A 17576-nucleotide genomic window follows, 5' to 3' on the forward strand; every position below is an offset into this window, starting at 1 on the left:
AATACCAAGTAGTAACGCACAACAATTGGCAAATAAGAAGAAATGACAGAAAGTGCTACAGATGCTCAGAGGAGGGACAGAGCAAATGAATGAGCTAGAATAGTCTGAAAGAGCTTCAAGGATTTGAGGATGGGAAGGACTTGAAAAAGTGATATGGGAGGCCTCGAAAGTAAAATAAACCTGGCAGTTGGTTAAGTACAAGAAACATTTAGAAAATTGACATTGCCTGGGACATGACTATGGAGAATTTTTAATGCTACTTTTAACAGTAGACTTCTTGCTCTCATCCCTACACTTGTTAGAGTCACCAGTGTGTAGAAACAGCCTCATTGGAAAATAGGCTTCTCTCTTAGAGAGTAAGAGAGAAATTGAGTAAGGGCAGAAAAACCCAATCCTATAAAATGCAGCTGGGCTGAAAATAATTACTAATTGACATTTGCTCTCTTATAGTAATGGACTTGCTTTCAGGTTTGGGGGACGAGAGAGGAAGATATGGATTGTCAAATTTTAATAAAGTAAAACTAAGCAACAGGCATGAATCTTCACATACAAGAGACTAAATCCAAGTGTGAGTTTCAACCATATGAATATTTTAAACCTCAAATTGGACAAGTATTTGTAAACACTCACAACACATTCTACCTAAGTGTTGATGTTGAAATAAAGTATGAATTGTATTATTTTATGAAGTGAAAAACAGCTTTCAGAAGAACGGGAGTATAGCTTTAGTTATGCCATCTTAATGGAACTGGTAAGGAAGTAAGATTTTCCTTATAGAATGAAGCTAAATAGGTCTAGGATTTCGGTTGCTCGTTCAGTTAGCACTTAAGTAGTCAGCATGTTAGACACCAGGGAAACTAAGACACTATTCCTACCCTTAAGAAGCTCACAGTCTTGAGGAGTAGACAGTCAACCAATAATTATAGTTAGAAGGATAAGTGTTATATCTACAGAAGGTTATGGGGGCATAGAGGATGTACTCATTGACTACTATGTGATGATGCCTACTAGGCGATAATAACCAAAACCAACAAAATTATATGACTGCTATATATCAACTGCTAAGGAAATAAGGGAGGGGAAGGATGAAAGGAGGGAAGAAAAATTTTCCCTGCCTACTTAGAGAACAAAGAATAGGAAATATAAGTTGTATGTTTTTAAGTGAATGTCTCAAATCCAAAGACATAATATACTTCAACATCTACTAAGCTGCTTAAGTCTGACAGGAGAGTTATTAATGAGTCATGAGCTGCACAGTAGCAGTCCTAGTCACTGATGTCACAAATTCTCCAGTTTAGGAGTCTTGTAGTGGAGACAAAATAATGAAGTTTAATTGCAGCCAGCTATTTAAATCAAGGCACCACTGATTAAAAACAAAAAAGTCCTCATTAGCAACACTGAAGAGGATGGAAAGAATGGAAAGAAGGCAACCAAATGGCTATCTGAGGTCATGATAGTTTGGTATGTTCATTACTGTTGATAAGGGCATCTTATTAAAGCAGCAGACTTAGATTCTAAAACTACATACTGGATCATGCTATTGGAGATCATCTAACCCAAATCTTACTTTATGGAAGGGAATAATTAACTGTCTATTATGTATCAAGTAGGACTTTGAATCCTGCAAGAAAAATATTCTCTTTAAAAATGAGAAATACAGGCTCAGAAACATAAGATACATTGCCCAGAGCCACTTCCCATAGCACTGGAGCTTGGATTTAAACTCAAGCATGTCTGGTGCCAAAGAGTTCTTTCTACTACACCTCAGAGTTCTTTCTGGAAGAGGAAAGAGGAAGAGGAAAACTTGACCAAGCCACATGGCTTATTAGTGGCAGATAGGATTCCCACTTACACCTGGAAAAAGTCCATGGCAAAGGACACACACAGAGGCATGGTGGAAAAGGACTCATGGTAAACAACTCCAGCCTTCTGCTATGGTTTGGAATGACCAGAATTTTCAACTTAATCTCTTATTCAATCTTCAAAATATAGAGTTGACCCTTGAACAACATGGGAGGAGGAGTAGAGGGTGTGTATGTGAGACCCTCTGAACAATTGAAAATCTGTGCATAACTTACAGTTGGCCCTCCATATCCGTGGGCCCTCTGTATTCAAGATTTCAAACACATGAATTCAACCAATCGTCAATTGTAGTAGTGTAGTACACTTGACTCTTCAACAACACAGTATGAACTGCATGGGTCCATTTATACAAGGATTTTTTTCAATAGTAAATACCACACAATTGTAATGGTAAATACAGCACAATTGGAGGTTGGTTGAATCCGACATTGAACCATGGTATATGGAGGGTCAACTGTAAGTTATACCTGGATTTTCTACTGTGGGGAGAGTGGGCACCCCTAACTCCCTGTTGTTCAAGCGTCAACTATATTGGTAGTATGTGCTTGGGACTGGTTGTCAATACTGTATTTGAAGTACTAAGTGTGGTAAATAAGTGGACCATCCTCTTAATAGTGCTATTACTTAAAACTTTTTTCTCTACAAGAAACTATTTCACATCATGAAGGAAAGTTTTTCCTAACTAACCAGAGGCGTTTCCTCAAATCTGACATCAAGTAACATGACAAGAAAGGCTCATTAGGTTAAAAAAAATTCCAATTACCCAATTTTGGAGAAAAAGATTTGCTGGCAGTAAGTCTAGCAAAATGGAAGAACGGACATTCACTCAGAAGTGCTCAGGTCAAGCGGCTCAAACCTGGCATAAAGAGGAAATGGTGGGGGGAAGGAAAGAAAGAAATCACTTCCTATACCTGTGCAGCAATGAAAACAGTAGGGAATTTGAAGTCAGATTAGTCTCCCCCACTTGTTAATGTCAGGACTCCGAACAGATGCTGTTTACTCTCTTCTCCAGACACTCCTTTCCCACTTCCCACCACTCTGTATTCCCTAACAGAATTCCAAATTGTTTCGGTAGCTAGTAGAGATCATTTGTTATCTTTCCTCCAGCCCAAAGGAATAAATCAGAATTGGTCTAAACCAGTCATAGTAATCCCATTCCCTACTGCCAGTGATTGGTTTTAGGATGTACATGTGAACCAGTTCTGGACCAAGAGATTTAAGGGAAAAACCTGCTGCGGAGTTTCCCATTCTAGGGAAAAAAAAACAGGGACAAGCTAAGTTAGGAAAAGGTCTTTGCCCTTGTTCCTTCCTTTTTATCTAGAAAGACAGAATAAAGGTAAGGTGCAAGTGGAGTTGCAGCAGCCATCCTGCAACCATAAGGTGACAAGCAAGAGGAGGAAAAGCCAACATTTCTAAGGATGGAAAAAGAAAGGATACAAAAAGCCTGGGTCATGATTAATACAGATGAATAACTGAATCAACTCTGAACTTCTTATTTATAAAAAATATTACTTATTTCAATAAATAATATTTCCATTTAAATCACAAGCTATTAACAGAAAATTAGATTATTTCACATTAATGTAATATTGTTAATCTGAATTTGAGGAATTTTGTAGGTTTAGTTGTATTTAAATAGTAAACCTATTGAGTTTTATAATTATATAAGAGAATTATGGAATTTACTCTTATACACAGGAATTTATCCCTAGTTTTATTTTGTACATATTTAAGTAACATTAAATACAATGTTAAACATTATGTTTACATTACATAATATAATGTAGAACAATAAATATAACACGTTAGTACTTGGGATCTGAAATAGTTTTCCTTCAAAAGGGATTTATACAAATTGAAAAACATATTTCTTCAGGGAAGACTCAACATCATAAAAATGTTTAATCTAAGTTAATTTACATATTTAATATAATGCCCAAAAAAACACTATTAGGCACTAGTCTAGCTGATTAGAAAGTTTATCTGTAAGAATAAACAAGTAAGAGGAGCCAGGAAAACCCTGAAAAAGAATGAAGGGGAAGCTACCTCTACCATTTACTAAAACATAATAATGCCTCTCCAATTTAAAGCATAGTGATGGCACATAAATAAATAGGCCGAGGGAAAAGGAAAGAAAATTCATAAACAGACCCAAATCTATGTAGAAATTTGGTGTATGATAAAAATGTCATTTTAACTAGTGGGGAAAAGGACTAATTTTTATAGACGAGAAATTCACATAATGGGAAAAGGACTTTTTAATAAATTGTGTTACAACAACTGGATAGCATATGGATAAAGATAAAATTAGATCTGTTCCTCACTTTGCACATCAAGATAAACAAGATGGATGCAAGAAAAGAAAGCATACAGGTCCTAAGGAAAATAATATATGAATCGTTTTACAAGCTGGGAGAAGGAAATGTCTTTCTGCAATCCAAAATCCAGAAGCAATGGATTTTGCTAGATAGATCTGAGTACATTAAAATTTAAAAACAACTTTTTTACACAGCAAAAAATATCATAAGCAAAGTAAAAAGGCAACTTGGAAAAATATTTTTAACACTTATAAGGAAAAAAATATCCCTGATACATAAAAAGCTTCAAAGAGCCACTCCAGAAAACAATTTGGCAGTTTCTTAAAAAGTTAAACATAATTTACCATATGGCCCAGCAATTCCTTTCTTAGGTAATTATCCAAGGAAATGGAAACATTATTTCCACATAGAGCTCTGCATGTGAACATTCACAGCAGCATTATTCATAAGAGAAAAACACTGGAAACAACCCAAGTGTCCAGCAACTGATAAATGATTAAACTGTGGTATACCTATACAATGGAATTCAGCCAAAAAAAAAAAAAAAAAATGAATGAAGTACTTATATATGCTAAAACATAGATGAAACTTGAAAACATTATGCTAAGTGAAAGAAGCCAGTCACAAAAGGCCACATACTATATGGTTTTATTTACATATCTCCAGAATAGGCAAATCCATGGAGACAGAAAATAGATCAATGGCTGCCAGGGGCTGGGGGAAGGGGGAGTAACTGCTAACAGGTAAGTAGTTTCCTTACGGGATGATGAAAATGTTCTGGAATTAGTGCTGATGATTGTACAACCTTGAACATACTAGAAATCACTGAACTGTATACTCTGAAAGGGTGAATTCTATGGTATGTGAATTATAACTTAATTTGTGTGTGTGTGTGTGTTACGCGGGCCTCTCACTGTTGTGGCCTCTCCCATTGCAGAGCACAGGTTCCGGACACGCAGGCTCAGCGGCCATGGCTCACGGGCCCAGCCGCTCCACAGCATGTGGGATCTTCCCGGACCGGGGCACGAACCTGTGTCCCCTGCATCGGCAGATGGACTCTCAACCACTGCACCACCAGGGAAGCCCTATAACTTAATTTTTTTGAAATTGATAATCAATGTAAACAGATACACGAAGATTTCATTCTTTTAGTAACTTAATATGTGACCTTGAGCAAATCACTCCACTTTGCCCTTTATTTCTCCATCTGTGTGAACAGCCCCTTAAAGCCTTCCTAAGAGGCCTGATATCCGTAATAAACTTAAGAAGTTGAATGAAAAACTATCTGATCAGATATGAATAAATACACAGCTTGAGGGGAAAGAGTTGACATTATAAGATACTGAAAGGAGTGCTTCTACTTCATAAAGAATGAGCCTTTCTCATTGTTCTCAACATATAATAATTTACTAGTTATCATTCCTTAAGAGCTTATGTGTCAGGAGGCATAACTGCTTTTCACATATTATCTCATTCTCACAGCCCTCTAAGGTAAGCAGAAGTATCCCAGTTTTAGAGACAAGAAACAGACTATGAGAGGTTAAATGACTTAACTAAAATAAATACTCAAGCTAACCTTCAAACTCAGATCATTATCACTTCAAACACCAGTCTCTTTGCACCAAGGAATAACAAGAACAACGGACTACAAATCTAAAGTATGGGTTTCTGAAGTCCTGTTTCTGCCACTTCATGATTCTGTGATCCTAGGCAAGTCAATGAACATTTGAGTTTCCTCATTAAAAGAAAATATTAACCCTTGCCCTAACTTACCTCATGGAATAATACAAAAAAGCACTAATATATGTCAGCTAAAGCACTATAAAAATGTAAGAGATAATTATAGAAACAGAGTACTATTCATGAACCAAAAACACGTTGAAAAATGGTCAAATGATTTTAATAACTTATAGTCTCTCAAATGGTAATGGAATGTACTAAAGTAGTGATTTTAAAAACACCCTCAACAAAAATATACAAATGGGACCTAATGAAACTTCAAAGCTTTTGCACAGCAAAGGAAACCATAAACAAGACGAAAAGACAACCCACAGAATGGGAGAAAATATTTGCAAACGAGTCAATGGACAAAGGATTAATCTCCAAAATATATAAACAGCTCATGCAGCTCAATATTAAAGAAACAAACAACCCAATCCAAAACCGGGCAGAAGACCTAAATAGACATTTCTCCAAAGAAGACATACAGATGGCCAAGAAGCACATGAAAAGCTGCTCAACATAACTAATTATTAGAGAAATGCAAATCAAAACTACAACGAGGTATCACCTCATACCAGTTAGAATGGGCATCATCAGAAAATCTACAAACAACAAATGCTGGAGAGGGTGTGGAGAAAAGGGAACCCTCTTGCACTGTTGGTGGGAATGTAAATTGATACAGCCACTATGGAGAACAGTATGGAGGTTCCTTAGAAAACTAAAAATAGAATTACCATATGATCCAGCAATCCCACTACTGGGCATATACCCAGAGAAAACCGTAATTCAAAAAGACACATGCACCCCAATGTTCACTGCAGCACTATTTACCATAGCCAGGTCATGGAAGCAACCTAAATGCCCATCAACAGATGAATGGATAAAGAAGATGTGGTACATATATACAATGGAATATTACTCAGCCATAAAAAGGAACGAAATTGGGCCATTTGCTGAGACGTGGATGGATCTAGAGATTGTCATACAGAGTGAAGTAAGTCAGAAAGAGAAAAACAAATATCGTATATTAACGCATTTATGTGGAACCTAGAAAAATGGTACAGATGAACCGTTTGCAGGGCAGAAGTTGAGACACAGATGTAGAGAACAAACGTATGGAAATCAAGGAGGGAAAGCCAGAGGCGGGTGGGGATAGTGGTATGATGAATTGGGCGATTAGGATTGACATGTATACACTGATGTTTATAAAATTGATGACTAATAAGAACCTGTTGTATAAAAAAATAAATTAAATTAAATTAAAATATATATATATAAATAAAATAAAAACACCCTCAAGCATACCAGGTGTTATAGACTGAAATTCTGTGCCCCCCAAAATTCACTTTAAATCCTAATCTCCAATAACCTCTACAGTATTTGAAGGTGGAGCCTTTGGGAGGTGATAAGGTCACGAGGGTGTAGCCTTCATAAATATGATTAGTAGCCTTATAAAAGAGACCCCACAGAGCTCTCTTCTTCCTTCCCACATGTAAGGACACAGTGAGAAGACTGCCATCTATGAACTAAGAAGTGGTCCTCATCAGACACGGAATCTGCTGGTGCCTTGATCTTGGTCAGCCTCTAGAACTCTTAAGAAAAAAAATATGGTATTTTTGTTATGGCAACCCTAACAGACTAATACCAGTTGCAAGTAGGGCTCTAAAATCAGAGCTCCAAAATCTTTAATTAAAAAGTTCAAAACCACTGTTTTGGGTATCATCTACTGGCATCTATCAAGGAACAATAAAACCAGGATTTCAGGCCTTACCTGAGAAATAACATACATAAAGCTACTATCACAATGCCTGGCACATAGTACTCACTTAAAAAAAAAAAAAGAAAAAAAAAGTAATTGTTATTATTGCTTTATCCAGCAATACTCTGGAATTACTAAATCCATTTGGAAAAACAAAACTATGGAAACTCAGGAAAAACCAAAAACTCAAAACCACCCTGAGTATGCAAACGTATCTAAATAAGGTTTACTGAAACTGAAGGCAAGAGAATATGAAAAATAGGTGAAAGAGTAAGTCATGTAAGGAACAGGTCCAACCTGAGAGTAAGAGATGGACTGGGGAGTGGAAAAGATGGAAAGAATAAAAAAAAAAGCAAGTGAGAAGAAGTTAGAAATAAAGTAGGATGATTTGAAATTGGTAGACGTGAGACTTCATAAACCAAGAGTGACTGAGGAAAAAGGAAGACTGAATCCTAGAGTATTTGCAAAGGAATAAGACACACAACTCAAATTAAGTATTGCCAATGATAACAACTATGAATCCAAAAAACACAATAGGTCTCAGAGACTCTCTTCCAGCTTTATGATTCTAGAAGAGGAGACAGTCTACATTATCATTAATATTAGGCTTACATGAGGCATGCCTATGTTCCAATAAGGAAGTAGGAAATAAAAATACAGGAAAATAAGCTACCTGAGGACCACATAAAATTCACCAATATATGCTCCTCTCTTCACAGTACTATAAAGAAGCATTTTTCTAAAGAACTTTATCTTCCAGGATAAGTAGTTAACCTAAATTAGGAGGACCAAAGCATCTATTTAAAGAGGTTAAGTTACTAATAATCTAATCAGTTGATTTTACTTTTTCTTAGTATTTTTCTTCAGTTCTTCATCTTCAGAGAACTTTTGATAAAGTGAGAAGCTAAGCTCTAACTTATCTGAAGGATATATGGTTATTAAAAAGCTAGTATTTTAATATATATTTTAGAGAAGAGTGCTGGAATACTGAAAGATCAAAGTTTAGTTTAAGAAAGGTAGCAACTAAGATACATATCAACAATAAACGTTACATTAATTTTATAGTCCAGGTTAATTTTCTCAAATAATCTCCTATGGATCAGCTTCCAGATCCTCCTTAATCATGTTACAGTCCTACCTTTGTCTTCCAAAGCCAAAACGATCTTCATTTTACCTTACATGTAGGCTTCTACCACCTCTTTGTATTGTGCATCCATCGACCTATCTTCACTTGTCAAGGTTTTCTCAGTTTTCTACTGTGTCTCATAGTCAGGTTTCCACTTCAATTCTTAGTTTCCTTCCCCAGTTTTTCCAACCATTCTCACCACCCCTCTACTCCACTGTTTTAATTTACAGGATTCTCCTTTCTCTTCATTCCTAGGACATGCTTTCACAGTATTGTATCTCCCATCTAAATCTCCTTTTCGATCAGTTTTTGTACATATTAATCTTCAGAACCTAAGGTTTTTCTTCTCTAGTCCTTATTCCAAGAATGTCTACCAACCCATCTCTAGAATCCCAAACACACACTCCTGACTACCACATACCTAAGTACTTTTCCTACCCCTTTTCTCTTTTCAGTCACTAGTCTCCAGAATCCTACCTGATATTACAAATACCCCTCAAAACCAACTGCCTGTTCAATTACCTCTGCCTTCTACTTCTCCCAGGTTCAGCTCATTACACTCTCTCTCCTACACCTTAGCATCCCCCAACCTGGCCCAAGCCATTCAGCAACCTAAATTCCAAAAGCCAACACAGCTCCTCCCATTCCAGTAAACGATGGTTTCCCTCAAAACATTTTAAGTGGCTCCTCTCAGTGTTTCATTAATTGAATCTTATCAGATCAGTACATAGCTTCTGCCAAACCTATTTGCCCAGCAAAAATCAATTTCCCAAATCTTCGTCTTTAAGCTTCCCAGGCCTTACCTCTGCAGCACGCCATTCACTAGACCCTATTCCTAGTCATTTCTCAATCTCTGGAGCCCATGGTTACTCTTTAAGCCCCTCAGCCCTCTCCCTCCGCACTCCTCCCCTTATTCCCTACCCTCACTTCTCAGCACATTCCTATCACCCCTAACTGTCTTCTTGGCTGTGTTCTCCATCTTTCCTTAGGCCTGTTCTCCACACTTTCTCAGTACCCCTTAAGAGACTTAATCTCTAAGTCACTCCCTCACTCCCAGAATCTGCCTCTTACACCCCTAGGAACTCTCTCTAGAACCTTCTGCGCCCTGGTTGTCTTTTCCGCTCCAACCCTGCCTCAGGTGTTCTCTGTTTCCCCCAGCTGTTTTCTATTATCTAGTTCTCTGAGAAACTAGATAAAGATTTTCTCCTCCCAAATCTTTTCCAAGTTCTTCTCCTAATTCCCCTCAACTTTTCTTTCCATCGTTTCCCATTTCCCTCAACCATCCCTGGCAGATTTCCCCTCCACCTTTGTCACCGCTCTTCTCCCTTTTCTCAAACCTCCTCCACCCCTTCTTCTGGAGGTGCCTCCTACATGTCTTAAACTATCCTCTCAGCTTCCTCAATCTTTGCCTCATTCCCTTCTCCCTCCAATACTATTTATCCTCCAATTTCCATTGACTTGGCGCCTCCCCTAGTCCCCAGATCTGCCTTCTACTTCATCTAAACGTCTCCAGGCCGCCGCCAACATTCTCTCCTATCCTTAGGCTCCATTGACGTGCCGTTCTAAACGCCCAGAGACACCATTCTCCAATGGCCGAGGCCTGGCCTCTAGGGAGAAGGGGTACGGGTTACGTACCCCATTCGCATCTTGGCTCCGCTCTGACTGCTCCCGCTGCCGGGTAGAGGAGGGCGAGGGGGCAGGCGGCCAAGGTGCATGGTCTTCTCGAGGGCCGACATGAAGGGGAGGCCGCAGGCAGTCGAACAGTAGCCGAAGCTTCGTCCCACGCTAAGTGCGGCCCAACCGGTCACACAGCTCGCTCCCCTAGCGACGCCCCGTCGCCTTTGGATAGCACCCAGCTACCAGCAGCACCGCCCACCGGCTCCGTAAACTCCACCCCCTCGCCCCAGCGCTTCCACCGGAAGTGCGCACCAGCCTCCACAAAGGGAGCTGGGTAACGGAGTCTCTGATCCCCCAGACCCCAAGCGGAGAACTAGACGACCCTCGCCGGAAAGAGAAGCGTTACTGAAGGCAATGCACCCTGGGCAATGGAGTCCTCAACGGGCTTATCGCTTTGCGCTTGCGCAGCTGGAGGCGACAGCGTCCAACCCCGCAGAGGTAGTGTAGCAAAGCAACCTGGGTGTTGTAGTCTATTGGCGGGAAGGAGTCTTGGCGCCTTCCTTTCTCATGGCTTCCTAGAGGTTGTTAAAGGAAGAGCCGCTTTCTTCCTGCCTCCCAAGCTGCCCAGCGGCGCCGGTTGCCGGGGAACGCCAGCGCCGTGGGAGGGGATGGCGGGAGGGTACGGCTTAGGTGCTGGGGCCGGAGTTGGGTTGGTGAAGAAGAGCTGGGGGTCGTCATGAAACAACGGAAAGCCCCGGGGCCTGGGGGCGGCGGTAGCCGCAAGAAGAGAGGTAATGTGAGCGACCAAAGGTTGAGGAAAGCGTAGTTGGGCGGAGTTGGGGGAGCAGGCCGCGAAGCATTCTAGGGAGACCTCCCACAGCAGCCTGTTAAAAGAAAAAAAAAAAAAAAGGGGGATTGAGGAGGGAGAATAACCAGGGAATCAGAAGGTTAAAAGGGCAATTGGCCCTCCCGCGAATGGAAAGGATATAGGGGCTGGAGTAGGGGGCAAAGCGGGTGAATAAATGGGACGAAGTGAAGGCTAAAAGGGAACCCTTACAGAGGAAGGGAACAAAAAAATTGTAGGAATGTTTTGTTTTGTTTTTACTTTTTAAAAATTGAGGTATAATTGACATATAACATTATGTTAGTTTCAGGTGTACAACATAATGTTTGTGTATATTTCGAAATGATTACCACGTAAAATTAGCATCCATCACCATACATAGTTACAAATATTTTTTTATTCTTGTGAAAAGAACTTTTAAGATCTACTCTTCAGCAACTTTCAAATATACAGTACACTATCATTAACTATAGTCACTGTGCTGTACTTTAAATCCCTATGACTTAGGGGTGTTTTTGATAAAAGTTAGATGTGTGGGGACGGGAGGGGAGAGGTATAGCTTTGCAGGTTCACATAGAACTGGAAGAAAAATAAGTTGGAGAGTATGTCAATAATCCTAATAGGCAAGGATCACGTTTTACACATTACTGAATCCCCAAGAACTAACACGAAGCAGGATTTAGTAAATGTTAATTGAATGACTGAAGCGTGAGACAGTCGTAAATCATGAAGGGCTACAGGTGGGAGTAGGGAAAAGATAGTTGTGGAGGAGAGAGGAAGAAAGACTGGGGAGTGACAGTGTGGTAGGGTTGAAGTGGGGGGGGGTTTACTGTGAAGGATTTGAGGTGATGGAAGAGTGTGTAGCAAGAGGACCTCATCAGGTTAGTGTGCTCAAAAAGAAGCAAGCTTATGAAGAGACCAGGGAAATGTGAGCTGCAGCAAGAACAGTCACCCTGGGAACCCAGGGCAGATCATGAAATGAAATGGAATCTCTACAGGGCTGCCTCAAAACAAAACAAAAAGACTGGGTGACTGCATTTTATAGTATAGGCAAAGAGGTATTAGGAGTAGTGATAGTGCATTAGGCCATTGGATTGAGGACTAAAGTTGCAGTCTGGGAATAAACCTTATCCAAACTGTTTAAAGATAACTAAGGCAGTTTTGAGGCAATGCCTTTCCTTCCAGGAATGAAGGGAGGATATGAAACAGAAGTGTGGAAGTGTTCAGTGCTTGTGCTGCCTATGTCAAACCAGTCGAGCATATTTGGTTGATAGGAGGAAAATCAAAATAGAAATAACGTTAGAATGTCCTCATTATACCACATGCATATACAGTAATACTCATGTACACACCTGTGTATAATTTTTATATTGAAACTAGTTATCCATAAAGATTATGGTGGGTCTTTTCTTCACTAAAGAAAGCAGAGAGGCTGTTCACTTTAGAAATCCAAATAATTAGTTATATAAATTCCTGATCTGATAGACTCCAGTATATTTTTTTCTTGTGAGGCATGACCACTCCCCAGGGAAAAGTGAGAGGAATAGAAAGGTGTGTGTAATATTGGAATGGCTTCTTAAATCTCCTCTAAGTCATGGTTAGAAGATACCGTGAATAGAAGACGATCAGGGTCATTAAAGGAAAGCTTTATAGAAAGCCATGATGAATTGCCTCATTTACATTTTATTATCTGTCTAAAAGCCAAAAATATTATGAACCCAGCACTGTGCTAAAAGATAATGGCATAATCTGAAGATGATAGTTTCTGTCCTCATTGTGTGGTATCGGCAGGAAGAAAAGACAGTTTAAGGTGGTCTTTCTTGAAGTGCTGAGTTGTAAAGTGTAGACTTCATTTGAGGACTGATTGACAGTTGTTGCTGTTTTATGTTTAGTGATGCTTTTAAAGTAAGAGAATTAGGTAAAGATAACATATCTTAAAAACTGTGGACATTGAAATAATCAGAACAACGGTACTTGGAAGAAAAATTTCAACTACTTCATAGATTTTTTTAAACCTGTATACTGTTATCATTGTATTTGTATTTTTCATTTAATATCTTTCAGTTAAAGAGGAGTTTGTATTAGCATGTCTTAAGTTGGTATGTTCTTTACTTAAAATAACCTGAATCAAATCCTGAATACTAACTAGTTGTCAGGGTGGCTTAAGTGACCAGATAGGTTATTCTATGGTCTGGTTTGCTAGTTACTTCTCATGTATTAGAATAAATAGAGGGCTTCCCTGGTGGCGCAGTGGTTGAGAGTCTGCCTGCCGATGCAGGGGACGCGGGTTTGTGCCCCGGTCTGGGAAGATCCCACATGCCATGGAGCAACTAAGCCCGTCCGCCACAACTACTGAGCCTGCATGTCCGGAGCCTGTGCTCTGCAACGGGAGAGGCCACAACAGTGAGAGGCCCACATACCGCAAAAAAATAGAATAAATAGAATAAGCCTTCTCTCTGTAGAGATGAAAATGTTTGTGTGTTTTCATTCAAAAAGCAGATTATGTGTTTTCTGTATTTAGACTAAATTTTGACTTAGTATTCTTGGATTCCTCCACAGGTTTAAGTGACATTTCTCCATCTACAAGCCTACCACCCCTGGTTGAAGGCCAGCTACGCTGCTTTCTGAAACTTACTGTTAATAAAGTCATATGGAAGATTACAAAGCCTCCTGCTTGTGTACTTGTTCGAGTGAGATGGTGGGGAGAAACATCAGAAGGAACACTCTTTTGTCCCAGGGATGCATTGCAGACCGAACCAAAAGCTGTGAGAACAACTACACGTTATGCTATTCGCTGTGGTCCAAAGCAATTTACCTCTTATCTAACAGGTATGTTTTTGTCTTATCATTTCACCTGTAGGCCTAATAAGAAGCATGTGATTATGTTGTTAACAATGGGTATTATCGTGTACTTATTATCTATGGCATTGTTAATTATTGAGGAGTCAAAGAGATTTTATAATAGCCACCATTATTGAGAGTATACTATGTGCTACCAGTTGATACATATTATTTCTAATCCTTAATAACCTTGCAAGATAGATATTTTCTCTGTTTTATAGACAATGAAACTGAGGTTCAGAGAAATAAAATGAATCCTCTATAAGGTTACATAGTTGACAAATGGCCAAACTAGGATTTGAACCCACTTCTCTCTGACACCAAAACTCATGCACTTGTCACCACACCATGCTTCTTTAAGGAATAACTGTAGTCTCTACTCTGGCACTTACATTATGCTCAAGGAAAGATGGTATAGATATAAAATTTATATAATACAAGATAATACATGCTAAATGCCAATGAGTGATTTAGTGAGTTAATAGTACAGGTTTTCAGAGAAGGGAGGATCCCTCTACTGGAACCAGGAGCTAAAATTTCTTCATTTCTATTAAAGGGAAGCATTCTAAATGTACTGTGTTATTTCTCTATTCAGATCAAGTTTTCATGTAAACACATTTTGGATGGTAGACTTATCAAATCAATTCAGTTCAAGTCAGTAAAAATTAAGCATTTATCATGTAAATATTGTTGGCCTAAGAATACCGGAGAGCCAGAGGTGAATTAAAGATTAACTTGTCCTTAAGTTTGCATTCTTTCAAGAAGAAAATTTTGAAGACATCAAAATATAAAGAAAAAAAATTCAGTTATTCAAAAAATATGTATTGAACACTTAGCATGTGCTAGACGTTGTGCTAGACACTGTGGAGATTACAAAAATGAATCAAAAAATTTAATCAGAATGGTGTCTAATTCTCACTAAATGCACAAAGAAGTTTAGTTACAATAGTAGGTAGAAAGTGATAAGAACTTTTAAAAGATACACATAGATATTTCATTAAGAAAATAAATGAGGGCTTCCCTGGTGGCACAGTAGTTGAGAGTCTGCCTGCTGATGCAGGGGACATGGGTTCGTGCCCCAGTCCGGGAAGATCCCACATGCCACGGAGCGGCTAGGCCCGTGAGCCATGGCCGCTGAGCCTGCGCGTCCGGAGCCTGTGCTCCGCAACGGGAGAGGCCACAACACTGAGAGGCCTGCGTACCCCCCCAAAAAAAAAAGGAAAGAAAAGAAAAGAAATGAGACATGGGTGAGCCTGGCTGTTAGTAAATAACCAACAAATGTTGGTACATTTCCCTTATTCTGTATATGCACGTTATTTTATAGTCTGCAAAGCACTTTTATACCTATTAGCTCATAGAATTTTCAGAGAACTTGCATGATTAGGTTAGACAGGGATGGTGATATGTTAAGTAAGTTGCCTAAAGTCATACAACAAGCATTAAGCAGCTGCCATATAAGAGGATACTGTGCTATGTCTTTTACTTGCAATACTCCCATTCCTCACAGAGCCATGATATAGGTATTATGATGCCTATTTTATAGACAGCTGTGGCTTACACAGAAGTAGTTTGTGAATGTTGGAGCCACAACACAATCACAAATCTTCTAATTGTAAATCCAATACTCTTTTCACTACAGCATTGAACAAAGGGTGAAAATGAACCACTTTCTCAACTTTGGTAAGAAAATGTTCAGAAGTTACACTGTCCTGAAATAATCTCAGATTGCATATGCATGCATTTTATTTCTCCTGCTGTAAATTAGGACCATGAAGATGTTAAGTCTAAGCAACCAATTGACGAATACAGTTAAGGAGTTTATTTCCATTCCCTTTAGTTCTAAGTGCTCTCAGCCTTTCAGTGTTCCAGATATTATTGAGAAATAAGCAGTAAAATACTCCTGAGAGGCAGGAACCAACCCATGCATCTATACAAGAGAAGCCCTTTGTGCAGTTCAAAACTAGAAATGGTGAGAATTTAAAAACTGAGAATTTTTTTATTGTTGCTTTTTTATTTCAAAACTAAAGTCTGAGTCCTTGCCAAATATGTTAAAAATATATATATACTCTCTCAAAGGTATTTTCCTTATCAAATACTTGATATTCTAAATATTTTTATGTAATTTTTTTCTCCATTCGAGGTATTTGTCATTGCTCTTCTCTAAAACTTTGTTGTTCTTTTGATCTTGGGTTTACTCTTCCCCACCCCCTGAATGATATGGTTAGTGCATAGTTTATTTGAAAATAAAATGACTTTTTTAAGTAAAAAAATTTTGTAATGTATATTCCTCTTCCCACTTCTAAAAAAACGTACATGAAAAATGTCTGCCTATGTTGTAATTGTTTCTGATTAGATATGGCTGTGCTGGTGCTGGAAGTAATCACCAAACTTGAACATCTTCTGGTTGGTAGAGTTCAGATCAGTGGACTAGCCCAGCTTTCTCCAACCCATCACATCAATGGATTTTTTACCATTGTTTCACCAACATCTAAGAAACTTGGAGAACTCCAGGTAAAAATAGTATAATTCTCTGCTACATAGAATAAAACTTTGGGGGCACAGATAGTTGAGTCTGTTTGTAGAATGGGTAGGTACGTGACTCCCACATACCATGCAAATTCACACTTCGTGCTTTTGTTCATGTTTTTACCCAGACTGTCATGTACTTATTTCCTACTTATCCATATCCTCTTAGTTCTTTGCTGCCCATCTCAAGTTCCAAGAGACCTTCGCAGCTCCTACTGCACTCATTCTTCTCTTTATTTATTAATAAATGTACTCTTTATTAAGTTTAGAATAACATGAATTACATAATCATTGTTCAGTTATAATCCTACATAGTCTCCAAAATTTTGTATTTGTAGTTTCCCTTTAATTTCCCTTCCTTTTAGTTTCTAGATTCCGTGGGAGAGAGGACAGTGTTTTCTACTTTCTTTGTCTTTCCCACAGCTCCTAACACAGTGCCAAGCAGTAATGGCTTGTTTGACTCATTTAAGTGGTATCTTAAATGAGTCAACAGACTACGATTTTAATATTGTTGAATAAACTGTTTTCATTTTTTCAGTATTAGAAGTGCATAACCAGTTGTTGATTGTTCATTCATTGATTCATTCAGCCTACATTTTTTTGATATGCTGTTATGTGCCACTAACTTAAGATACAAAGATAAGAGATGGGCCTTTCAGTTAGTTTTCCAAAGTCAGGTAGGAGGAAATAGAAGAGAGTAACAAGTAGAACGCAGTGTGATATTGATACACATATACTATAGATATGTACCGGATGGTGGGAAAGAACATAGAAGGGTCTCTTTCTGAGGGAGCCTCTGGGAGTTCTTCCTAGAGAATTCTGAATATTCAAATCCTTGAGAAATTTATATCTTGTCAAATGTATTCTAAAATATGTATAGAAATTTAAGCAGGTATTTAAGAAAACAGTTCAAAAAAGATGAGGAAAGAACATATAACATTACCAGATGTAAGAACCTAT

The 17576-nt window shown here is 38.6% G+C and overlaps 2 protein-coding genes across 8 annotated transcripts in view; one reads left to right on the top strand and one right to left on the bottom strand.

The window, feature by feature from the left end:
- The window catches only part of PPME1 (protein phosphatase methylesterase 1), a 77303-nt gene extending 66501 nt beyond the window's left edge, over positions 1-10802 (bottom strand). The window contains exon 1 of the mRNA XM_032641270.1: positions 10424-10802. Within this exon, the coding sequence (XP_032497161.1) occupies positions 10424-10524 (101 nt within the window). The 5' untranslated portion in view covers positions 10525-10802. The remainder of the gene's footprint in view (positions 1-10423) is intronic.
- A 130-nt stretch (positions 10803-10932) lies between these two features.
- The window catches only part of C2CD3 (C2 domain containing 3 centriole elongation regulator), a 128970-nt gene continuing 122326 nt past the window's right edge, over positions 10933-17576 (top strand). For 6 of the 7 annotated variants that reach the window (XM_032640760.1, XM_032640763.1, XM_032640761.1 and 3 more), the window contains exons 1-3: positions 10976-11196; positions 13809-14078; positions 16444-16601. In XM_032640760.1, the coding sequence (XP_032496651.1) occupies positions 11142-11196; positions 13809-14078; positions 16444-16601 (483 nt within the window). In that variant the 5' untranslated portion in view covers positions 10976-11141. Of the gene's footprint in view, positions 11197-13808; positions 14079-15729; positions 15771-16443; positions 16602-17576 lie in introns of all 7 variants that reach the window. The other variant, XM_032640766.1, reaches the window with a different exon arrangement.

This window comes from Phocoena sinus, chromosome 8 (assembly GCF_008692025.1).
Source record: "Phocoena sinus isolate mPhoSin1 chromosome 8, mPhoSin1.pri, whole genome shotgun sequence".
Lineage (NCBI taxonomy): Eukaryota > Metazoa > Chordata > Mammalia > Artiodactyla > Phocoenidae > Phocoena > Phocoena sinus.